The sequence below is a fragment of the Lichenostomus cassidix genome, chromosome 2, assembly GCF_008360975.1.
Source record: "Lichenostomus cassidix isolate B80296 chromosome 2, HeHo_3.0, whole genome shotgun sequence".
Classification (NCBI taxonomy): domain Eukaryota; kingdom Metazoa; phylum Chordata; class Aves; order Passeriformes; family Meliphagidae; genus Lichenostomus; species Lichenostomus cassidix.
Genome location: NC_139482.1, coordinates 105,402,482 through 105,427,909, shown reverse-complemented (window position 1 = coordinate 105,427,909; position 25,428 = coordinate 105,402,482). Strand labels below are relative to the sequence as shown.

At 42.2% G+C, this 25,428-nt stretch overlaps 1 protein-coding gene across 1 annotated transcript in view; it reads left to right on the top strand.

Moving 5' to 3' along the window:
* Positions 1-6,353: 6,353 nt before the first annotated feature.
* Positions 6,354-25,428, top strand: part of OSBPL1A (oxysterol binding protein like 1A) — a 76,641-nt gene continuing 57,566 nt past the window's right edge. Inside the window, exons 1-9 of the mRNA XM_085052706.1 lie at positions 6,354-6,783; positions 12,102-12,224; positions 16,865-16,950; positions 18,603-18,677; positions 19,441-19,552; positions 20,673-20,758; positions 23,935-24,079; positions 24,810-24,877; positions 24,958-25,002. Coding sequence (XP_084908832.1) covers positions 12,104-12,224; positions 16,865-16,950; positions 18,603-18,677; positions 19,441-19,552; positions 20,673-20,758; positions 23,935-24,079; positions 24,810-24,877; positions 24,958-25,002 — 738 coding nt within the window. The 5' untranslated portion in view covers positions 6,354-6,783; positions 12,102-12,103. The remainder of the gene's footprint in view (positions 6,784-12,101; positions 12,225-16,864; positions 16,951-18,602; positions 18,678-19,440; positions 19,553-20,672; positions 20,759-23,934; positions 24,080-24,809; positions 24,878-24,957; positions 25,003-25,428) is intronic.

Genomic DNA, 25,428 nt, shown 5'->3' with positions numbered 1-25,428 from the left:
TTAAAATGTTACTGCGTGAAAACAAAAATACAACCCCTCATGTATTAATTTATTACTTCCACTTCCCATTTCCCTGTGTGCACTCCCTTGCCCAGTCATATATCTCAAGTTTGACCAGTATGCTCTAGTCTGAAGAGGAAGAACACAAAGTGTCAGTGCAATAAAGGTTGCCCCATCACAGAATCTGAGAGGATGAAAAAATACTATGCTTTGTCTGTGAAAATCACAGACAAAGCAGTTCTGCGAGTTCTGTGCAAGGCTGTTTGCCAGTATGTTCAGCCCTAAGATGGGACATGGTTCATGCTTTCTGAATCACTAATTTAAGCAGGTTATCTGAAAAGGCAAAGACACGAAGAAAAAAATAGAGAAAAGAGACACTTAGAACAAACCTTTATCAGCAACATTCTCATTTCCACACTTCGAAGTCCAAAATTCACTGGATCATTATTACTCTGGGATGTGCAAGAAAGCAAAACATAAGTGAAAAATAGACACTCTTTGAAGATGGTGGAAGCAGGAGTGATCCTGGCCAGTAGAGCACTGTACATCCAGGAGTCAGTGATTTACAATACAGTTAACCAGAGCAAGCCCAGGTCTGTGCTGTGCTGCCTCCAGGCCTGGGTTGTAGTGCACAAAACCCTTGGAACCAGGATTAACCCCATCAGCTCCTTGGCACAGAGTGTAGGCAATTCCACTGCCTGCATGGCCTTGATCTTAACTAGAAGCATAGCAAGGAGTGAACCTCTCTTGTGAACATCCTTTATGAATAGCTGTTTTCTTGTAAGAAAAAATAAAATATCTCAACCAAAGAGGAACTTCTTTGAACAGATGGGGTCTGTGCAGCCTGACATGGGAGAGGTCCATCTAGGGTCAATCCACTGCTGCAGGAATGGGGATATCATGGCTTCTGATTTACTTGCTATCTCTGTTGCTCTTTATTCTGTTTTTTAAAAACATTAAATTTATTAAGTTATTTGTTTTCAGGGCTTTCTTACTCAGATTCAGAGAAAAACCCTGCACTGACTGGCCAAAGAGTGAAACAGAACTGTAAACTCTGTGTTGTATTGCAATGGGTTATAGAGTAGGAGGGTGACAATACCTCTATTTCATTATAAAATTTGTAAGAAATATGAGGTGATAATATACACATTTTTATTTTGTATTCATGTATGCAAAATACAATGCAAAATAGGAAAATGTTTTATTGTGAGGTTCCTTAAAGCAGTTATGGCATTGGGAAAGATGGCTCAAAAGTCAGAAGCAAGAGGAAGAAGTAAAGGAAAAGGTATGTGGGAATGATACAGCTAGTGGTTTGAAAAGAAGGACAGCAACTTGAAGACCTGGTCCTAAGAAAAGAAAGTCAAAGTGATCCTTCCCTGAAGCCTGTCAGATGGTATATAGTTATTATTAAAGCATCCATGGAAGCAGATCTCTTAACTAAGATAAAATAATTAAAAGTAACAAAAGGCAGCAGAAGTCTGAACATGATAGATTTGTGTTATCTCTGCAGGTGTGGAACTGATCCTTTTCTTCTTTTGGTATATCATTCTTCAAACATTAAAAATATGTGTAGCTATAGACAATACAGAAAAATGAAGCTTGCCTCATTTTTTATGTCTGAAGAGTTTCACAAGAATTGATCAGGTTTAAACTTGCCCATTTTTGGAAGAAAAGTTTCATCCTAATCTTCTGTGATAGTTTCTCATGGCACCTGTGCCTCCTGCCCTGCTTTTTCAGTACTCCTGCATATGACACAGATTTGGTCATGCCACAACACTGCAAATCTTCCCTTCTCCCTCAATAAATTCTTGCAGGATTTCAAAGGCAAGGTGGGTGTTTTCAAAATGCAAAACCCCTCTCGTGTGCTAAAGGCAGAAAAAACAAAGTGCCGGCTCTTCAGGTGAAAGGTGTAGTGGAGAATAAATAAGGGTAGGACAGAGGGGAAAGAGTGATGGACCAAAGGCCTTGAAAAAAGTGAGTACTTCACTTTTTCTCCCTGGTTCCACCCAATTCTCTCTCTTTGAGAGAGAGGAGTTTGCTTTTGTCTACACTGTTCTTTGAAGCAGTGTGTGTACTCACAATTTCCTTTCACCTGCAGCATGGTTGTATACACTACCAAAGCGATTTCCAAGAAGACACTTTTTCCCCTCTGGTGGTGCACCATTATCGTAGTGTTACAGTCCTCTTTGAGGCCAGTTTGTCCCCTCATCTCTCTAAATGCTGTCGGTGCCTTCGCGTCCTTGCCGCCTCTTCTCTGTCACATCCCACCCCGCCAAGGGCGCTCCCTGGGCAGAGTGCAGCCAAGGCTGTGCACCCACAGCACTCACAGGAAACAAAGAGTTGGAAGGAACCTCTAGAGATCATCTAGCCCAAGCCCCCTGCCAAGTCTAGGTCACCCAGCACAGGTGACATAGCAGCGGGCACCTCAGCCCCAGCAACAAGCTGCCCTGTGTGTTGGCCTTAGCCTTCAGAGAGCTGTCGAGCCTACAGCTGCAGGAACACTGGCACGGGGCAAGACATTGCAAGGGCATGACAGCTGGATGCTGTCGGACACTGCACATTGCATGTCTCGAAACATCTTGGAATGGCAGTGCCTGTGTCTGCTGGGAGGGGCTAGCTGGCCTTTGCTGAAGGTGAGGCCGCACCCTGCTCCACCTCCAGAGCCACTCCAGGGCCTGGCTGAGCTGTTAGCCATGGACGCTTGTGGTGGCTCAGGTGCTCACCAGGGTGGGCCCTGACTGGCTGAGCGACCAGCAGTCCCACCTAAGGGGCAAGCACAAGAAGGCCATGGGGCTTAAAGGGTGGAGCATGAGGTCAGCACATGGTCAGAGCCTAGAACCTGGCATAGAGTTCCTGTCCTGCCTCCCCTGCAATCCTAGGAGGTGATAGCTCTATCTGTGCTTTTCTAGATGTCTTCTCTCCTTTTCTCTTCCCTGCTCTCTTTCTTCCTATTCCTACTTCTCTTTGCCTTGAACTTTGGGGTAACATAATTTCATAAGTTTGAAGTTGTGTCTCAGTTGGGCTAAGTTGATGCAAAGTAAAAGCTAAACTGACACTCAGAAATATGTGGTTGAAGGTTTAATTATATGTTGAATTTTGTCCTTTACACAGAGATGGCTGGGTTCTGAGCATTTAATTATGATTAAGATGCCAATAAGCTTTAGTATGATTTTCACCTCTTGACTGCATCTGCCGGAGATTTCTCCTTTGCACAAAGAGACTGAGAGAACAAGAGAACGTTGAGTTAAAACCCCTGGATCTAAGAATTCAGGGCTTAAATAGTACCTACATTGCACACACCACAATTTTTAAACAGTATTGCCTACAGTGATAACCCCATCTATCTCTCCCAGTGCCAGGCGAAATCAAGGACTAGATATAGACTTCACAGATGTAAAGCGCATTGACCTATGGCACACTCATGCCGGAAAGGGCTGACAATGGCCATGGAGACAAACATCAATATTGCTAATTGTACATCTTTCTCAGCTGGACGACCCAGGTCCTGGGCTCAGGTAATTAACTAGGGCTAGGGTTAGGGTTACAGCTAGGGTTAGGGTTGAGAGATCTAAAGAGCCTCCAGCTCCAGGCACACTAGCCTTCCAAGGCCATTGCGAGAAGGCCCTACCATGGCTGCTCCTCCATCTTTCCCAGCTGAAGAACACAGGGACTCTGCTCAAGTAATTAGCTAGGGCTAGGGTTAGGGTTACAGCTAGGGTTAGGGTTGAGAGATCTAAAGAGCCTCGAGTTGCAGGCACACTGGCACTGGAAAGGGCCTGCCAAGAGGATTGCGGAAAGGCACTAACTTTGCTGCTTTCCCATTTTTGTGAGTAGAGGTACTCAGGTATTGGGTTTGGCCAGTTAACTAGTGTTAGGGTTACACGCCTAGGGTTAGGGTTGTTAAATCTAAAGAGCGTCTGGCTCCAGTGATACTGGGGCTGGAATGTGCCTACAAAGGCTATCTTGAAAAGACCCCATCATTGCTTCTCTTCCCTCTTTCTGAGGTGGAGAAACCAGGTCCTGTGCTTGGGTAATTAACTAGGGTTAATGTTATGGTTACAGCTAGGGTTAGGGTTGAGAGATCTAAAGAGCCTGAAGCTCCAGGCACACTGGCGCTGCAAAGAGCCTCCAAAGGCCATCGCGCCAAGGCCCCAACATTGCTGCTTCAACATTTTTCTTAACGGGATGAACCAGGTACTGTGTTTGCGTAATTAACTAACGGTAGTGTAAGGGTGGGGCCTAGGGTTGGTGCTGAGAGATCTAACAATACTTGCGCTCCAGATACATTTGCACTGGAAAGGGCCTTCTAAGGCCATAGCGATAATATTTCAACATTGCTGCTCCTCTCTCTTTCAGCGCTGGACATCCCATGTTTTTTATCTCTGCTAACATACTAGGGTTTTGATTAGGATTCCACCCAGGTTTAGGGTTGAGAGATTTAAAGAGTCTCGTGCTTTAGGCAAACTTGCACTGCAAAGAGCCTTCTAATGCCATCACGGCAGGGCCTCACCATTGCTGCTCCTATTACAGTCGGAGTTTTTACAACCCAGGTAGTGGGCTTGGGTAATAAACTAGGGTTTAGATTAGGATTTTACTTAGGTTTATTGTTTAGAGATTTATAGAGCCTTGAGTTCCAGGTACATTGGTGCTGGCAAGGGCCTGAGAAGCGTATCATGGTAGGGCCCCAACATTGCTGCTCCTATATCTTTCTGAGCTGGATAACCCAGGTACTCTGCTTGGGTAATTTCCTGGGGCTAGTGTTGTGATTACACCTAGGGTAAGGGTTGGGAGATCTAAAAAGCCTCGAGCTCCAGGAACTGGCACTGGATATGGCCTGCCAAGATTATCGCTGTACGGTCTCAACATTTCTGTTCTTTAAGCTTTCTGAGCTGGACCCCCTATATAGGCTTGGGTACCTTGTACCCAGCAATAAACTGCCCTCTTGTGGTCTCAGTGCTTACCCTGGCTTTGACTGGCCATGCAACCAGCAGTCCGCTCTGCCTGACGGGCAAATGAAGGCTGTGGGGCTTAAAAGGCAGAGCACAAGGTCAGCACATGGTCACAGCCTAGAAGCCTGCAGGGAGTTTCTGTTTTGTCCTCACTGCAATCCTAGGAGGTGGTAGCTCTGTGTGTGTTTTCCTAGATCTCTTCTCCCCTTCTGTCCTCCTCTCTGCCTCTCCTTCTGCTTCTATTTGCCTTGAACTTTGGGGTAACATAGCATTTCGTAAGTTTGAAGCTCTATCTCAGTTGGGCTAAGTTGGTGCTAGGTAAATGCTAAATTGACAGTGAGTACTGCTAAGTGGTTTTATGTTGAATTATATGTTCTCTTGCGCCCGTTGCCAAAGATGGTTGGTTCTTGAGCATTTGATTTTTATAGTATTGCCAGTAAGCTTTAGTGTGAATTTCACCTCTTGACTACATCTGGTGGGGATTTATTCTTTGCACTAAGAGACAGCACGAGAACGTTGAGTTAAACCCCTGGATCTAAGGATCCAGGGCTTAACAGGTGCCTCACGAACACGTCCAGCTGGGTTTGGAATGTCTCCGGATAGGGAGACTCCATGACCTCCCTGGGCACCTGTTCCAGTGCTCTGACACCCTCAACGCAATGTTCTTGCTCATGCTGATGTGGAACTTCTTATGTTTTAGTTTATGGCTATTTCTCCTTGTGCTGTCGCTGGGCACCACCGGAACGAGTGTGACACCAGTCTGCAGCGGGCACAGGGCAGTACCTGCGGCGTAGCCCCGCGGTCGCAGCGGGGTCACTGTCCATCCCTGGGAAGCGCGGCCGCTGCCGGATGCGCCCGGTGCGGGCCCGTTTCTCTCAGAGGGCAGGCGGGCGCAGCGCCCTCGGCGGGGCCTTGTTTCACCCCTCCCGGCTTTTCAGGCGGGCTGCGGCGAGATATGACCGCCACGGCCAGCCCCTGTGGGACGCCCGCCGCGCTGGCCCCGGTGCCGGTCCCAGTGCTGGCCCCAGTGCTGGTCTTGGTCACGGGGCCGGTGCGGCGGCTAGGCAGGCGGAGCCCTGTCCCGTCCCGCCCCGCCGTGAGCCCGCGCCGCCCGCCCTGCGCGGCGGGGGGGGAGCGGCCGGGCCGCCGGGGCGCCGCTGCCGGTCACATGTGCCCGCGCCCGGTGCGCGTAGCACAGCGCGGGGCGGCGGCGGCAGCTCGCGGGGCGCGGCGAGGCCGATGGTGCGTTAGCCCGCCCGCCCGGGGCGGGTTTCCTTCCGCGGCGGGGACGCGGCGCGGCGGGGGATGCGCCGCCCTCCCGTGGCGGCGTTGGCTTTGTTGCTGCCGTGGCCGCCTCTCCCCCGCAGCCGCCGACAGCGTGTTCGCGGGTGGGGGTGTGGCTGGTTGCCCCGTCAGGAGTCCGTTGTGCGGGCTGAGGGGCCGGTCCGAAGCCGGGCTCGGCTCGAGGCACCAAGCAGAGGAGACTTCGGAGGCGGGGGCCGGGGTGGTCTCTGGCCCTTGGGAAGGGCTGTGCTCTCTTGCTACTGTGCGTGGGTGCCTCTTCCTCCTCCTCTTCCCGCTGTTCCCCTCCCGGGAACAGGCGCGGCGCTGGCCGGTGCCCGCAGGTCTGAAGGCACCTTTCCCCGCAGGCAAGGAGCGCAGCTGCCGCGACGCGTGAGCCTGACTGGCCTTAAAAAGTGTTTTAATTGCCGGGACCGGAACGAGCCGCTCGATTCCAGGCGGACGTAGGGAACTCCGGCGGTTCTGCTGAAGTTCTGAGTGCTTGGGACTGTGCTTGCCTGCTGATCCGGGTGAGATCTCGCACGAGCTGTGGGTAAGCTTGTTCGGAGCGCATGGGCTGAAAGAAAGGCTTTGATGTAACATAACTAAAATATGTGCGGAAGACAGCCAAGAGATGCCCAAGAACGAGGAGTAGTTTATGTAGTGTTGTCTCGGTAGTGGTATTGAATAGATGTGTTATTTCAGCTGTGATAATTGCTATTAAACAAACAATATATTGACTTCAGAGAGGTTCTGCTTTCACAGGAAGACTGTGTCATAGAAGCATTTCTAACTTCTACAACCCTTTACCCAAAGATTGTAACAATTACTTTTAGATAACATCACTCGTGCTTCTAGTACAGTCGCTCTTGGAGCAGCTCCTGTCAGTATAGTGTGTTGTGTGGGTTTGTAGACAGGTTCTGTCTGTTTGTGCGGTTTGGTGCATTTTGTCCGCCTTCTTTTCAAGTATCACATCATCATGATGTGTGCGTGCTGGGACATGTAAGAAATCTTCCTGAGCGAGTATCATCCTTTCCTGTAGGAATCTAATTTTCATTGCTAGAGGGAGATCTATTGAAATAGTAGACAATGTTATGCTTTTTGCCAGCGTTACTGTTTGTCATGAGTAGAAAGCTTCCTATGCAACCGGTGGCTGCTGCCTCAGAGCCTTAATGTTAAGTTGGCCAGTGCTAGTAGTGCCTCTCCAGCTTTTCTAGCTGTATGTGAGTGAAACCTACCCATATTCGACTTAGTGTGTATTGTCACTGTTCTGGGCCCTGTACATGGCTGGAGGATTCAGCAGGAGAAGAAGTCAAAGCAAAAGCCAGTGGGGTCCTATGAATAGTGCTGCCTGGTAGTCAGGGATGGAACTTTAGATCTTCGTAGACCACTTTGAGAAAAGCAGGGGTTTTTTGCTTGGGCTTTATCATAGCAGTTGGGTAAAATTGGTTGTTTGTATATTGGTAGTTAGGTGGCCTTTTGTGTTGAAATAGTCTGCAAAACTCCATAAGCAGGCGTGCAGGCAGAATGGGAATGTGTGCTCTCTGTATTGGAAACAACCCATGTGTGAAGACAGACCCTGTAGTAGCGTGACAAGATCACTCTGGCATAGGTCTCATAGAAGAAGATAAAAGTGGAGCATCTCAATGCTATTTTTTGTACCTTCTTAAAGGATAAGATTCAATTAGCAGTCAACTACTGCTCTGGTAGTCTTAATGAGTTCAACAGAAGTGCCTTGCAGTCACATCTCAGCTGCAGAGGAAATGCAGAATAATGTTCTGTGGTGTTGTGTCATGGTGTGCCAGTGACTGTGGAGACTGCCTTGCAAACCTTTCAAGGGCACAAGGCATAACTAGGGGCTGTGAAAGGCAATTTAACCTGTATCAGCTGATTAATGGAATAAGGTAATGATAGCAACAGAACCGACTGAAAGAGATGTGTTCTCTCTTAAGTGGCTAGTAGATTTGCATTGAGGCAGCACAATTCATATACATTAACTTGCTAGTAGTATCTTAAGGCTAATAACTCTAAGCCAAGTTACGAAGTTTCTCCCTCAGTGCTGATGGCCTGGCTTCATGCCTCAAAACTGGTGGGTGGCGATTTTGGAGCTCTCTTTATGATGGGTCATGGGACCAAATAAACTCCTGTCTGCAGGAGAATATGGTTATACAAACTACTGCTGCAAGTGCACAGCACTTGAATGCCTGTGTATTGATTTGTTTCCATACTCTAAATGTCACTCAAACTTCTGTTGGTGCTTATAAAGCAAAAATCTCCATTATAAAGCAAATCCTGTTGCTTAAAACAGGATTTACAAGAGTATAAAAAGTTCTGTTAAGAGTCTCTTTGCTGCCAGCTTCGTTCTGGCATGTCATTTAGCTCCTTAGCTAAAACTTTATGTTCTTTATCACTCGTCTGATGGGTAATGGCTTGCAAATTCATTTCCAGCCCCAGTTGTAGAAGCATTTTCACGTGAGTGACCCTTCTAACTATGATTAATAGCCAGACAGTCATTCTTCTGCATCACTGCGTGCTTCAGCCTTACAAAGTGTATTTGAAATTGGAGGCCTGGCTTAAACAGCAAGGTCTTTGGGGACTAAACCAGTGAAGCAGACAGACCATGTTACTATGCATGTAGAAATACCGATAATGTTTTCTCTAAGAGTACAAACAAATCAGTGACTTTAACATTATGACTATTCGGTGGTAGAAGAAATGTGCGAGTAATTTTATGTAGTGATTCAACTTTCTGTGTATCTTGAGCTGTTTAAAATTCTGCTTGTGTAGATAACAGGCCTTGCTGCATACAAGAGCTGTTTATTTGAATCAGCATCTTGGTTTCTTTCCCAAGCTGTGTTTTCTTCCTTTCTTCTCATCAATATCGAATGGAAACAGCACGTTCTTAATGCATTGAAAGTGCATTGCTATTTGTACCTGCTAAGTATGTGGGATGTTGACAAATGATACAGGGTAATGATAGGAGTGTGTTTCTCATCTGAGAGATGGCTAAAGCAATACTGTGTGGGAGGGGGTGAAAATGAAGGATGAGCTTTGCTTTTTTTTCTTTCCCTCCCCAATCCATGGTGGTTAAGCCAGGAAAATGGCTCTAACTCTTAGCTTTGGCTTGTGCAATTCTCAGTTCTGCATTCTGTGTCCCATTGAAATTGTATCACTCAGCTTCAGAGATAGTATTAACATAAATGATTTTGCTCATTCTGTAGACACTGGTAGAACTGATTCACTGAGGAAAATTATACCTGCTCCAGTAACAATAAACTCTGCTGTGTTGTGTCCACAAATGGATAGACTCTTGTTTAAAGGTGAAAGTAGCTTCAGGGCTTGAAGGACTGCTAGAAGAACTAGTACTGGTTTGTTTTGTTTTCTGGTAGAACTGAAAAGCCTGCATGAACAAGAATAGTGACTAACCACTTCTGGAGAAGGCATTTGTGTCCTGTGTCTGTGGTAGATCTCAGGTGACTGATCCAGTCTGTTCTTCGGAAATATGCTAGAAGGGGCTTGCTTAGCTGTCTTTATCAAATTCTTTGAAGGTGGTTTCTCTCTGTTCCCTTTGCTGATTGAGAAAAAGGTAGGAAAACCTCTCTTTGCTGTATTGTTAGCTCTTTGGCAGTCTGTCCTGTTCTAGATTTCTGCCTCAGTCTTGAATATTACAGGATCTGTTGCTGTTACAGGCTGTTTGTTTCTTACCCGGTGTTCTCACTGTCTCTTTTCTTGCTGAGTGGCTTCTTATCTTACAGTAGTCAAAGAGCTCCCTGCATCTATTTAAGCTGTGAGTGTGTGTGGTACAATCAAGCTGCCTGTCCAGAACAGCAGAGTGTAAACATTTTGTGGGGCCAATCAGAACCTCTGCTAGTATAGGAAAGCTAACTATGTGAGGCCAGTAATCATTAACTGACTGTAGGATATGGTAAACCTAGTATGTCAGGTGAACATACTAGACTGGATACACCAAATTTGGACACAGCCTCTTGTTTTTCTATTGTATCAACAGCAATAAATTGTCTATAGCAGCACAGTCCTTTGAAGCTGTTTTTAAACAAGCTGTTTTCTTGTCACCTCTTAAATGCAGTGTATTTAAATAGGGCATTGCTGTATCTAGGTCTAGCTGAATGACAGAATCATAGAATAACCTGAGTTGGAAGGGACCCATCAGGATCATCGAGTCCAGGTCCTCGCTCTATGCAGGATGCCCCAAGAGTCACACCATGTGCCTGAGAGCATTGTCCAAACACTTCTTGAACTGTCAGGTTTGGTGCTGTGTCTTCTTCTCTGAGGAACCTGTTCCAGTGCTCAGACACCCTCTGGGTGGAAAACATTTTCCTGATATCCAACCTCAACCTCCCCTGACTCAGCTTCATGCTTTTTTCTCAAATCCTGTCACTCTTCACTCTGGTCACGAGAGTGAAGAGATTAGTACCTGCCCCTCTGCTTTCCCTCATGAGAATGTAGAAGACTGCAATGAGGTCTCCCCTCAGTCTCCTCTCCTCCAGGCTGAGCAAACTAAATGACCTCAGCCTCACTTCATAAAGCTTCCCCTCTAGACATTTCATCATCTTCGTTGCCCTTCTTTGTACACTTTCTAATATCTTAATGTCTTTTTTATATTGTGGCTCCCAAAACTGTCCCCAGGACTCAAGGTGAGGCTGCCCCAGTGCAGAGCAGAGCAGAGCAGGACAATCCCCTTCCTTGCCTGGCTGGTGGTGCTGTGCCTGATGCACCTCAGGACAGGTTTGGCCCTCCTGGCTGCCAGGGCTCGACTGATTCATGTTCAATTTGCCACTGACTGGGACCCTCAGGGCCCTTTCCACACTGTTACTCTCCAGCATCTCATTCCCCAGTCTGTACACACATCCAGGGTTGCTCTGTCCCAGATGCAGAGTCCAGCACTTGCGCTTGTTAAACTTTATATTGTTGGTAGTTGTTGTAATAGGATTAAAAAAATTAAAAAGGCCAACCAACTTCAGATTGTGATTTCAGTGTGGAAAAAGATTGGTTTAGGCATCGCTAGTAACTGTATTCTTCAACAGACCTGGTAAGTAGCAGTATCGCTTGCCCAAAGGTCTAAGGCTCCCCGTCTAATGGTTATGTTAAAAGGTTTTGTTTTCTCCCTTCCTTGAAAGATGTAAGTACCATTTTTTTCCTTTGTAGTTCAAGAGCAATGGTAGGATTAGAATTAATTAGTGATGTTTTACAGTTGTGTGTTAACTTCCTTGTATTGTACTATTATGTTTTTTAAAGATAAGATCAAATCTAAAAAGTTGCATGAGTCCCTGATTCCCCTCCAAGTCAAGGTTGCAGGGACTCAGATACCCAAGCTCTAGAGATGATAGTACTAATCACTGATGTGTATCTCACACCTCCATGCAAAGACATTCTATTCCTCAGAGTTGGCAGCCAAAATAACTGTCAATTAATTAATACTTGGGCTAATGGATGTACATAGTTACTTTTTTTTTCTTTCCTGTTGCCTTTGGAAACCTTAAGGGATAAGGGTGAAAGCCCTGTAAGGAAAAAGCGAACGCTTACTGGTTATGCTTGTAGCAAAGCTTGCCTTGTTTGTGGCATAGAGTTTCAACTCCCAAGCCACCTTTAGAACCTAGAAAACAGAGAAGCAAGAAAACATGGGTATTTGGTTATTTAACTGCTTTGTATGAGGAATTTTAATGCTTCTTAGTAGCCTGAGTGCTGGACTGTTGCAACAGCTCACATATTAAGTGTGTTCCACAGAGAGAGCAGTTATCTTTCTCCTACCAGGGTTGGTATTAAATAACAGGGGAAAGTGACGTAATTTTAAGCCATAACTTACAGCAGTATAAGAGATTGCAAAATTTGTTCTTTCATATCTTTTATTAGAGATGACTACAGAAGCAGAACAGCAGCTTCTTCATGATGCTAGAAATGGAAATGCTGAAGAAGTTAAACAGCTGTTGGATACCATGGACAAAGGAGAAATAAGCTTTGATATCAACTGTAAAGGTTAGTAGCCTTCCTCAAATGTTTGTAATCTTGCTGTTGAAGTCATATGTAGTGAAACTGATAATGATAGTATAATCTTGCTTTCTTTGGAGTGTTCAGTAGAGTAATAAACAACCCACTTAAACAGTTTTTACCCCGTGACTTAAGGACATACTTGTACAGAGGAAAGATAATAAAAGAGTATGGATAGTTGCAGTGTACAGAAAACCTCAGTGTAATTCACAGACACTAGAAGTGTCAACAAGACAAAGAATTCAATACTTGTTTTTGCCTGTGTTTCTGCTTATGTCAACTTTGCAACTTTGAAGCTTTAGAATACTGAACAAAACAGACTGTGGTGCCTGGGGTATGGTTTAGGAGGTAAATAGCCTGCATCAGAGCTGCAGAGAAGATTAGATCACGTCAGTCATTTGTGCTCTGCTCAGTGTGAGTTTGTTTTATTTTTATATATTTTTAAGCCTGTGTTTTGTTATCACACAGTAGGAGCATTACATTTCTTTCCACTTGCAAAAACGTTTGGGACATACGTATATTTTTTATTATTAGCAGAATACTAGGCCACTTGAGAAGAGAAACTCAAACTGCTCTTCATCAGTGTCTCGGTCTTTGGCCAACACTGAAGTTTTGCTTATGTGTAGCTGACACTGGTGTGGCTCAGCAACTTGCTTGCTGTGCATTAAAACTTCAAACTGGGAATGGATTTGCAAGCTTGCTAGCAATTGCAGACTACCTTACTTCTTTATTATTTTAGTTGCTTTATATTTCTCTTTATTTACTCGAGTGTGTTTCTGGTTGCTTCCAAAATGTGGATGTGTATGCCACTCTTTCTACCCAGACTGGTATTCCATTGTTCGACATTTCACTGTTTAGCAGCATTGAGAAGAAAGTGCTACAGAGGGAGAGGGGAAAGATCAGCTGTGCTTTCTCTCAGCCATAACAGAAGGGAACACCTTGCCCTAAAGGGCAGGGATTCCTGTTACCTGAACAAGCTCTATCGTTTTCCCAAGTCTCATTCTTAATCATCAGCTTACTTATCCTTTTGTTTGACTACTCAGCCGTGTTTGTGTTTTCTCAATGGTTAATGTACTCACCTCAGAAAAACAAGTTGTGAAACCCAAGTGATTGCTACGTCCTCTTTGGGGAGCTAGTTCATAATTTAAAGGGGAACCAAACAGACCTTGATGAAGCTGAAGTCCTCCACCGTCAGAAGTATGTCCTTGGTAAATATTCAAGACATGTAGTGCCTAAACAGTTGGAATAAAAGTACCTTAAGATTCATGCAACAGTGCCCATAAATAAGTTCCTGAAGTCTCCTCTGCTTAGAAGAGATTTCAGAGTGTCTCTGTTGTGTTCTTACACATAATCTGAAGTCAAGAAAGCATAAAGAAGTGGCATTATCTGCAGTCTGTTATATCAAGCAAATAAATGGGTCTCTGGTCAGAAAGTCTGCAGCATAGGACAGGCTCAGGTAATGAAGGGAAAGATGGTGCTTAGCTGTTTTTTCTAGTTTAGCAGTACATGCCAGCTAGTTAATGCTTGCTAATGGGAGGTTTGGGAAGCTAGAGGGAATGTGCTCGTGATATTATTTTTAACCTAAAGTAGTTTTGAATTGGAATCTGTTCACAGTGAAATCTCTGCTTTTGAAGTTTCAATTCTTCTAAATGTTAGGGGACACAGAAGTGTAATTAACGTTATCTGGGGGAACTGCTCTAGTTGTGTGAAACTTCAGAGTTAAATCTCTATTTTTCTGCAGTCAGTTTTCAGAGACTGACTTGTTTCACTCTGGTCACATAGAGTATTCTATTGGAAGTAGTCTATGACAAATTCAGGCCAAACAGCCTCTGCTATATAACTGGCCCTGCCATTCTGCCTCCTCACTAGCCAAACCACTATGTGTTGCTACAAGTTCTGATCTGTTGGGTACTATCAGATAGTAATTGCATAACAACCTGCTGACTAACTAAAATACACACCGTAGACTGTAACTGTCCTTTTACAACCCTCAGTCTTTCTTCTCTTCCTGACAGCCTCTTGTTCTTCTGTCATTACCTTGGATAATAGATGTCCCTAGAAAGTCAGGGTATGGGGAATACCTTCAGTGCTGTAGCACTTCCATCAGGATTTGCATCTGATAAGGCAGTGACACTTGGCTTGGAATAAAGTGCTTCTGGAGCAGGTGGAAGGCTGTACTGGAGGTGGTGTAAACTTTCTGCAGGGTGTGCCTTGGTAGCCGTTAAGTCTGACAAGTTAAAATGTGCCTGGGTGTCAAAGCCTATTTTCAGCATCTTGTCTTTTCAGAGTGGAGCTATATCTGAGGCTGTGCATGCTGTATATTTATAAGTGTCAAGTCTGACAACAATGATCCTAAACATGACAATTTCAGCCAAAGTGAAGGAAGAGAAAATAAATTCAGGCTTCCTGTGCTTGTTCTGTTGTGACTGTGTTATACCCAGTCAGTGCTTGCAGTTATGCAGGGTTTGCTTGAGGAAAATTCAGCCAAATGATCTGAACTTCTCTTTTTGGGTTCCTCAATTCGCTGGTTTGGAAAGAAGGTATCTACATTAAAACATTAAAACCAAATCCAGGTTTCATCCAAAATGATGATGTTTTCTAAGGCCATCTATTGTTGGCTCATTCTCCTTAAATATGAGAAAATAGCATATCTAGGAATTTGCAAAGTAAAAAATCTGTAAAGTAAGGCTAATGGTCAGTAGTTTGTTATGGCAAAATATACATTTGAATGACTGCACAGTGGCCTAGCAGGCCAAAGCTGGAAAATGACTGCCTACCTTGTCTTCTTCATGCTCTAAACAAATGGTAACACTTGAGACTTAGAGTTAATTGGCCTTTAAGAGCTGGGTGTAACGGGGAGAGGAGTTATGTTTTCTTGTCTGAATTACATTATTTCTCCTATCCTTGCATTCTCCCCAGTGACTTGTGGTCACTTGAAGAGCAGTAACACCTCAAAAGCTTGAGAAATAAACGGTCAGCTAACATCAGAAATGCAAACATTCAGAGTGGATGCAGAACAAGGGCCTGTTCTTACTTTATTCAGTAAGAACAACAAATCTGGACAGGTTCCTGGTTATTTTTTTTCATGACTGAATTCCTTGGCAGCAACACCATCTTGTCAGTGCTGGTAACTAAGGGCTGTTCTGGACTAATTGTATGAATTCAGTGCAATTCAGATCTCTTTTGTGTTCTTTGAATGAACCTTATTCCCTACTGGACTGAGGCATGAGTGATGTCCCTTTAGTATGTTATCCAACATAAATAGCCCCAGAGTTAGTGATCCATGAAGTATTTACCTTCTGTAATACTTTGGCCCATCAGTGACATTGGGTAGGAGCTTTGTTGTAGGCCAGGCTGTAACGAGGGAAAGATCTAAATCTGGGGCTGTGAACACCAGGAGTGGAGAAGAAAGAGAATCAAATTACAAAAGAAATTGTCAATAAAGGGCAGGAATGTTAGCTGGAAACACTTATAAGAACTGGGAAAATATTTCAGCTCTGAAGCACATTCTAATGCTAATTTTTAGTATGAGAGCAGAAAAGATGATGAACTTTCAAGATGAACCATTTGTTTTTCCTTGTGCTTGTGGCTTGTTTCCTCGGGGCAAACTTATGTTGTGCATGTTCCATGCCTCAGGACTTGAGAGTATATGACAGGGGAAAACTTAATGGTGGCAGTAATTTAAAAAAAATATCTACTGCCTTTTTTCCTTTTTCTTCTAAAGTACAAAATGATAGCTTTTAGGTGACACTGTAATGCTGTGGGTCTGTTGCTTAGTAAAAACAAAGCACAAGTTGCCTTTGCCTAATGCAGTTGAACGTTGCAGTTGGTAAGTAAAGTGAGTTGTTAACTTTAGTAATCTCTAATGCTTTAATATCTTGCTTTTAAAGAAGTGATTGTAGGACCCTTGTTGAATTTCATACAGCCAGCCCTCCAGGTCATGTTTTAAATGTTTTTTAAAGCATAAATAATATTTTCCTTTGTATGGTCACTTCTGTGCCTGCTTTCTGTCAGTGCTTAATCATTCTGCAACTTAGAGCTCTACATGGTACATGAGCTCTAAGGCGCATAAAGATTTCAAAGCACATTACTAAGTGAGGCTGTCTTCATTAAAACTGAGTAAAGCACAAGACAACAAAAAACTGACCACAAAAGCCTCAACATTAAGTCGTTCCACTAGTTTTATTTTGAATCCTTTGTTTGAAAGATGGGTTGTCTTCTCATTTGTGTGAAGAAAATTGTATAAACCAAAGAGTTTTTGATAAACAAGAGAAAAGTGTACTTGCATGTGGCATTTTCACAGTGAATAAAAGAAACTGAAGTTTCTTGATAGTGTTGAAAAAGCAGACAAAAGTTTTATTCTCAGTCGGGCTACATGACTTTCTCCTTTCAGAAAGTTGAGGGGGTATTTTTTGGGTTTTGTTGGCTCTTTTTTTGGATTTGAATCCAGCTTTCTTAAACTGCCTCCTGATTTACTGATTTAAATAATATGAATAGTATTGATGTTTCCAGCCTCCTTGCTCCTCTGCTAATGTGAAGAATGGTCTTCCATGCCAGCCTTGACATACATGACAATATCTCTCTTGTATTGTGTGATCAAAACTTAATTTACCTGTTTTGTCTTTTAGGCAGAAGTAAATCTAATATGGGTTGGACACCTCTTCACCTTGCTTGCTACTTTGGACATGCTGTTGTGGTAGAGGATTTGCTGAAGGTATATTTCTATTTTCCTCTGTGTGTTAGGCTTGAAGCAGTTAGTGTTTGTTCACGTTTTCGTGATAGAAGAAAGGAGGCTTTGCAGAGAGGCAGAGCCACTCCTACAGTTTATCTATATGTAACATAGGGATAAATGATTTTTGTGGCATTAAGATAGGCCTGGTTTAGAAGGACCCAAAACAATGACAGTGGAAGTCTATACAGTAGCATACAGCCCTTACTCTGAGCAGTTTTTACCATTATTGGTACTTAGCTGGTTTTCTCTTGGTGTGTGGGTAACTGTATGTAGGAACTAAAGAGTGCAGTCCATAAGTATGCACTCATGAAAACTCAGGTTTTTTGAAGCTTAGTGGGTATCTGTACATCATAAGCCAGCAAGTGATACGAGTAATGCAATTACTTCAACAGTTTGATGTAGTTCACTGTAGTACATAAAGTATTTAAGTTTAGGCAATTTCACTTAGTGAGCTGTAGAAAAGTCTAAAGTGTCTCAAATGCAAAAAATCTGCAATAATGCAAAAAACCAAATGCAAAAACCCTGCATTATCTAATTCTATGTTGCGCATAGAAGTATGCCCAGAACTTTGTGCAAAGTAACTTGTATGCATTTTTTTCAGGCACAGGCTAACATAGTTTGACTCATGCTTTCTTTCTAACATCTTTGAAATAGTAAACTGTGTGATGAATTTTGAAACTATGGACTTCTGTCATCAAAACTGATGTGTTTGCATAACAACTGCAAATGCAGTGATTATGTAGTTTCTGACTGTTGTTTTGTTTGGTTTTTTTTGCTCTCAGGGTAGCTTCAACCAACCTTAACTATATTAGACCCTCTTTCATATTTGAAAGATTTTGCTGTAGATGGCAGGAGTGTGATAAACAGCCTCAAGTGCAAAGCTAATCTAAACTTGAATTTCATTAAGAATAAAAGTTGCCAGCCATAATCCAGACATTAAAGGAGGAAACAAGTTTGAGATTTCTTTGAGAAATTCTTCTCTAGCCTACACACTTGCTCAGTAAATAATTGTTTCAATTCAAGCAGGCTACTTAAAGCAAAAGGTAAAGTTTTATCACTTTATGCATTTATCAAGCATCCAGTTTCAAGAGTTGGAAGAGTATATGTAACTTTGTACTTTTTGTTCCTTTCATAGAGCTCTTGAAAGGGCATTATTTAAAGAATAAGGTGAGAAATAAGTGAGGCTGTGCACTTGTGAAAGGTAGGCATGTATAAGTGTGTCTGTGTACTTCTGCCTAGATTTTGTGTTCAAAGAGCAAGTGAAGGAGGCATTATCAGAAACAGAGCTCTGGAACTAGTCAGGTTCATCAGTTAACTTTAGGCAAGCAGCACTGGCCTGGCTAAATCATGTGATCTAAATATATGTGATGAAGTTAAGTATGCCCTGCCCTCTTTTTGACCCTTTGAGAGGTTAGGTAAAGTGGTATGGAAGAAATACTTAATGAAAGAAGGATAGGATTTCTTGGTTTCTTGGAACCGTGCCTGTACAGTGTGGCAAACATTCCTCCTTTCAGATAAAAGGTATGGGATGGAGGACATTAGTGTCCTGTCCTCCCCTTCCCCCCAGTCAGAAGGCATAGCTATGTAGTTCTTGTTCGAAGGACATTCAGATGTCTTTTGGTCTTGCTGTTTAGGCTGGTGCAGATGTGAATGTGCTGAATGACATGGGGGACACTCCACTCCATCGTGCAGCTTTCACAGGCCGTAAGGTAAAGTACGTTGGCTTTTTTAAGTCTCACTTGTAGAAATACTAAGAAAGTGCTAGCAATAAGATCACTTCAAAAAGATCTTTTTACAGTGTCTAAAAATGACTTTTTGTCTGTTTTGGTACAGTGTGTTCAGAAGGATTAGGCACATTGCCTAGCTTGTATAACTCTGTCCAAAAAAAACCCACAGAGAGAAACCACATTGTTTTAATCTTAGTAGCTTCTGCAGGGGAAAAAATCTCTAAGTTAGGACACACAAGCCCATTTGGTGTCTAGAAGTGCTGTTTCTTCATACATAACTAGAACTAGAAGGCTTTTTATAGGCTTGTGTAGTGTGAGACCAGTTTGATTTTTTTTTTCCCCTGCCAATGCCACCATCATTCCAAAACTAGTACTACCTCTATGGATAATACCTTGGCCCTTCAGAAGGAGTGACTGCTTACTGTCTGGTCAAAAGATTCTATTGTACTATTTTTATCTGTCAGACTCAGCATTCACACCAGGTACACCAGCTTTTCAGGGTCAGTCTGTTCAGCTGTAACTCCTATTGGTTCCTTCAGCCAGACTGGTGGGAGAGAAAAGTTCGCAGTCAGTCTCACTCTTCAATCTCTCTAAAACATCCCTTCCTGTTTTCATAAGAAACCAGCAGTGGCGAGAAGCCGTTGGTTACAAAGCTCATCTTACAGGATGTCAATAGCTGGAAAGCCTGATTGTGGCCTTTTAGTTACACAGACAGATAAGCAATGTTTTTCAAATTGTTTTTCAGGAGGTGGTGATGTTACTCTTGCAGTATAATGCTGATGCTTCTATTGTTAATGGGAGTGGAGAGACTGCAAAAGAAGTTACTCATGACAAAGACATAAGGAATATGTTGGAAGGTAACTTTAATAGGTCATAGTTTGTTTTGGGGTTTTTTTAACGTGTGCATTCTAAAAGTTGCTTTTTTTCCCCTGCAAGTTATAGAAGCTTAGTTTAATTTTCTCTTTAAATTTGGTCATTTGAAAGAAAAAGGTCATAATTTTTGGTTCTCATCTGCAGTACTGACAGGTGGGGATTTTTTTGTGACTGTGGGAATTAAGTGAAAATAGCATTATGCAGGTAACTATTTCAGTCCTGCTGGGATAGTCCTTGCTACAGCTTTGAATGGTACATGGTAGTCAAAGCCTTGGCTTAGTGGAAGAGGACAAACTCAAGTCCGGAATAGCAAGTGACTTTGTGTCAACTGAATCATTAGAGAGCAAAATTCTGAACAGTTTGCAAAGGTGACCCCGTTATGGATCAGGTTTAGGACTTGCTATTGCAGTCTTAGACATTATATCAAAAGGCATTAAAAATAAAAACCCTTCCCCTTATTTCCTCCATGGCCTCACAGGTGTCAGAGGTGAGGCAGATGGTGTCCGAACACTAACCTAGTTCACTGATTATACTTTTGAAGAATAAAATCTGTGTTGCTTCCTGGTGTTAGTGTGTGTTACTGTTAAATACTGCTGGAGCTCTGTCCACTACCACAGACTGCATGTAAGAAGTGATCTCTGTTCTGGTTCTACATGCGAATACGCAGATAGCTCATTTCTTGCTATTTCCTGCTATTCATTTCCTGCTCATCTGCTGAATTGTTACTGAAGAATGAAAGTTTGGTAGGATGATAAGAAGAGTAGAAGAGAAGCTGAAAACATAGGGAAGATCTGAGATGAGGGTGTTGCATAGTTCCCATTTTCCCTTTTGCAGGGAGTGGGCTTGGTTTTAAGTGTTGAAAAAATACTAATAATATCTGTGTGTATACAAACTTGCACATCTTGTCAAATTTTTTGTGCTTTGAACATATTTTTGCTCTGGCACAGACTTTCTGAGTAAATAATCTATTTATACCTGTCCCAGATAAATAATACTGGAAACTCTTCCTTCTCCAGGCTTTTTTTGCTATAGTTTTTTTCAATGCTGTACTTCATAGATACTTTACTGAGACTGACCTTGCTTTTACTTATTTTTTTTTAATAGCAGTGGAAAGGACACAAGAAAGGAAACTGGAAGAACTCCTCTTAGGAGCAGCAAGAGAGGGGGAAACAGGGAAGCTGACTGCCTTGGTAAGAATTCAAGTGAAGTGATTCAAGACATAATGCTAATGTAACAAAATATGACATTGTGCCTTGCATTTCAAAGGGCTGTGACTTTGGAATATTAATGCTGTGCACTATATTATATTGGTAAAGTGCTGAACCCTCAAGGATTTTCCAGCCTCTTAGTTGGAGGTTGCAAAACCAATGGTTTTCAACTTCTTTTGTGTTTTTAAATACTTTAGAAAGAATTAGCTAGTTAGTTGTAAACAGCAGTGTAATGATTTGTGGTCTGCTGGGATAAGCTTATTATGTTATTGTGTGTACCTTAATGTCATGGGTGCCTAGGTTTTCACCACAGTGTGGCCTGTCTTTAATCTTGAAAGCAAGCTCTTTGTTGTTCACATCCATTGTAGTTTTTAATGGGCAGTTGTCTGCATAACAGTTTCATGCTGAACAGAAACTGAAAACTGTATATGTGTGTTTGTGTGCACACTCATAGTAATGCCAGCTCAGCAATGTGGTGGCATGGTATGGCTGTGGGAGAAGCAGATCACAGAACTGACACTGGAGGGTGCCTCTGGACATGATCTAGTCCAGCTCCTGTTTGCAGAGCAGAATGAACTAAAGCAGGGTACCCAGGACAAAATCTAGCTGGGTTTTGAAGCAGAGTCCCAGTGCTTGAACTCAAACTTTTGAGAGTCCTGAAGAGTTTCCTTGGAAGTAAGACATGCAGTATGGAACATTTTCTACCTACTTAGCATCTTTAGTAATACCTGTTAAGGCATCACAATTCACAATTGTAAGACTTCTATATCGAGAAATTTGATGTTCTTTATTTTTCTGCCTAGAAGCTGGAGTGAACACCTATTCGTAATTTACTTCCCTTCTCTACATTTTTTTCTTATAGTCAAGAGCCTATGTATTTCCTACTGCTTGTGTGGAAACTGTTGTTAAATCTTTGGTCATCCTTGTAAATCTTATTTGGAGTTTTTGTGTTGTCCTCTTTGAAATGGAGAGAGAACTAGAACTGTACACAGCACTTAAGATTTGGAAGAGCAGTGCATTAATACACTGGCATGGCTGTACTAATTGTAATTAATGCACTGACATAAGTGGTCTGTTCTTGATTCAGATAATTTTAACACTTGTTACGTCTGACTAACCCTTAAGCTGATGTGAAAAAAAATCAGAAAAAGGCAACTCCTTTTAGAAATCTGTCATTAAAGAAATCTGCTTTCTCTCATGTGGCATGTAACTGTGTGTGAGCATGTAACTCTGCCTGTGAACATTTTAATTTCTAAGTGATTTTTTAAATATTTGGTATCTTTGAGCTCTGTACATGTGAGGACAGCTGTATGTTGATTCCTAAACCTGTTCAAAGTGCTTATCACATTTTTGACCTTGAGTCAGTTTTTGAGTAAATTAGCAGGTGTTCCTTGGAATACACTTACAACTGTGTGATGTAAACCTCTTTGACTTTCCTACCCTTAGGTAAATACTTCTGTGCAGAATTTGTGTAGCTCTTCAGAAATGTCCTTTATCTCCAGAATTCCTCGTACTTTGCCTACTGATCATTCAGGCCTTTCTGCTCCTACTGTGCATTTTTTTTATTAGCAGACTGTTATACTCATAAAACTTTAGCTGCTTAAATCTACTTTTACTGTGACGCCTAACACCAGAACATGTTATTTACTAGAAGTTAGATCTTCAGCAGCTGAATCTTAACCCAGGCTTTTTAGTCTACTTGAGGCAAAGCCAGTATGTTCTTTTCAAGCCAGTATGAGTTCTCAAGAATGTTCTCCAGTCACTTTAGGAAATGTACATTTCCTAAAGTGACTGGAGAGATTTTTATCTCAATTATTATTATCTTATATTTATCTCTGTTGATGCATGAAACTTTCTTCCAAATTCTCCCTTGTAACATGGCATAAGCATCTGAAAGTACAGGCATGTGGCTTAAAAGATGTGGAGGCAGGAAGTCAGGAGACAGAGATACGGTGGATGTAAAACAGCTGGTTGGAAAGAGCTAAAGCTAAGGAAGCCTCTGGAATGCAAGTATTTGATCACAGTATTAATGAGGTTATACTTCCACAAGCTCCCTCTTTTTGACTTTTGCTCTCTTATCAATTGATCTGTAAACAACAGCTATAGTAGTACTATTTCTGAAACACATATAAGGTGGTTGCTGTTGATGTTAACTTAAATTGTGGCCATGGGAATTCTGTTATCATGGAATAGTTTTTTGAAGATAGCATATGGATGATGAGAATGCTTAAACTGAGTTCCTCTAAAATTGTTGTCATGCTCTTGTGACTCTGGTCTCCTAAGTCTGCTTATCAGTAATTTAGCTTCTATTAAGGCACTCCCATTTGGCTTGGGAACTTAAATGGCTGATATTGCATGAAATGGTTTGGGCTGGAAGGGACCTCTGGAGATCATCTAGTCCAACCCCCATATTTCACATATTTCAGTAGAAGTGTAGTGGTATTTTCGGGTAGTTTGCAGTATCATGCTTAATGACCCTTCTCTTTGATGGGGTCAGTTTCTCAAAACATTTATATTGTGTGCAAGTAAAACTCAGTTTGGGTTGTTTTTTTACCCTTGGTTATATAGCTGCTCATATCTTAGTAGTTAGACTTCAGAATGCAGCAAAACTGTTTGTGTAACAGATTGTACTAGGAGCTTCTAAATGGCCTAGGAATATCTGTCACTGAGACTGGCAGGTCCACCACCCTTCAGTACAAAGTTCTTACTCTCTAAAACAGGGTGGCTGCACAGTTTTTTTTCTGGATTTAGCACTGGCCAGCGCTAACTCTTGCAGTGCCTGGGAGTATTCTATGAAGAACAGTAGATTTTTGACAGTAGAATTGGGTGGGGCCGTTCTAGCAATATAAATGACTGAAATGCAATACTGGGCAACTTTTCCTGGCACTGTGCAATTGAGCAGGAAAAATGTGTCCATATTGTGCAGCAGAGGTGGAAGGGTATAGCAAACAAAACACTGAAATTCCTGACTCTAGCTGAATGTCATGCTTGATTGTTGCAGTCCTTGCCCTTGTCATAACACTTGCTAAATGTCCTCTTTGTTCCCAGATCTACACAGAAGCATCCTAGTTAGGAACAACTAATTTTCAGAAGAGAGAACATGGCATTGGGAGAGGGGGGGAAAACTGATAAGTAAGCAGAACTTTGTTTTTTTCCAGTTAAACAAGCGCAAACCACCTGATATCAACTGTACAGATCAGATGGGGAACACACCATTGCACTGTGCAGCATACCGTGCTCATAAGCACTGTGCACTGAAACTTCTGAAAAATGGAGCAGATCCTAAAATAAGAAACAAAAATGGTGAGTACCAAATAAAAAGTATATGAAATGTTAAGTGGAGACACAAATTCAACAGCTTCTGTGAGCTGTTACTCACTACACAGTGTTCAGGGAAAACCTTAAATTGCTTTACCAGCTTTGTATCACTAATAAAGGAAGGCAAACAGCGACTAAATTGCAAGAGGCTGAAGAACTGTAGCAAAATACTTACTGTATATGCTTTTAGTTTTCAAACTTACCTGTTTCTAGAAAATTTACTAACTATCTTAACAGGGTAATGTGCCTGGCGTTTGTTTTCTTGATGCTAAACACTGAACATAGATGACCAAAAATAAAAGTAAGATTGAAAATGTGCCCTGACAAAGAGACTCCTCAGAAGAAGGCTTCTAATGAAACCAGAAAGAGGAAAACTTGATGCAGATGTTAGGCAAACTGTGTTCTTGTCCTCTGCTTAAAGATGCTTCTATCTTGGTATTTGTGAATGTTCTAAACCATTTTTTATGGCAAGAAGCTAAAAACAAATCAGTAAGGGCAGAGGGCTCTCTGTAGTTAGATCTCTGATGGGCAGTTTAGCGCCTTAAAGTTCAAAACCTTTTTTAGTTTTCTGCCCCTGAGGAGTTTATGTTCCCCAATTCCAAATAAATGTAGATGCTTGGGGGCCAAACTGATGGGTAAAAAGTGTCAAATTATTTTTAAGTACATCTAAGTTAATTTGCATCAATTTCTCATACCTTGTCTTGTTACTGAACAGATCAGACACCCCTTGATCTAGCCCAAGGTGCAGAAATGAAATTGATACTGGCAGGTAAAACTGGAAAGGTAGGAACTTTTGTATCAATTTAAAATGCCAAGGCTGTCTAGCTGAAGCTATTCCTATATGAGCTTTAATTTCTGTGCAGGTTGTCAACAAACCCCTGAGACGATACGAAGGTCTCCTATGGAAGGTATGTCTTATTTCCCTTTTTAAAATTGCTTGTGAGATCTCAAAGTATGTCACTATATCCTTTCTCCTTACTTCAGTATATATATGTGTATATATATATATATATATATAGAGGCTGGCTGGATGGAGTGGCTACTAGATTCATGGCACCCCCTGATCTTAACCTCAGTCCCTAAAATCTCTATTTCTTGGTAATTTTTGTGGCAAAGCTTCACTATGTTTTTTTTCCTTGTGTGTGCAGTGGGAAAAATGCTTTTTGTTCTTTCTTTCCTTAATTACTTTGATAATCTGTGACTAATACATTGTCTTTAAGAAACTGTGACTAATATTTTGCCGTCATCTTCTGAAAATTTTAAAACAGTGGGAAGATGGCATTCAAAGAGTTTAAAGCTTGTTTTGCTGTGTTGCTCAAGTGACTCTTATTTTC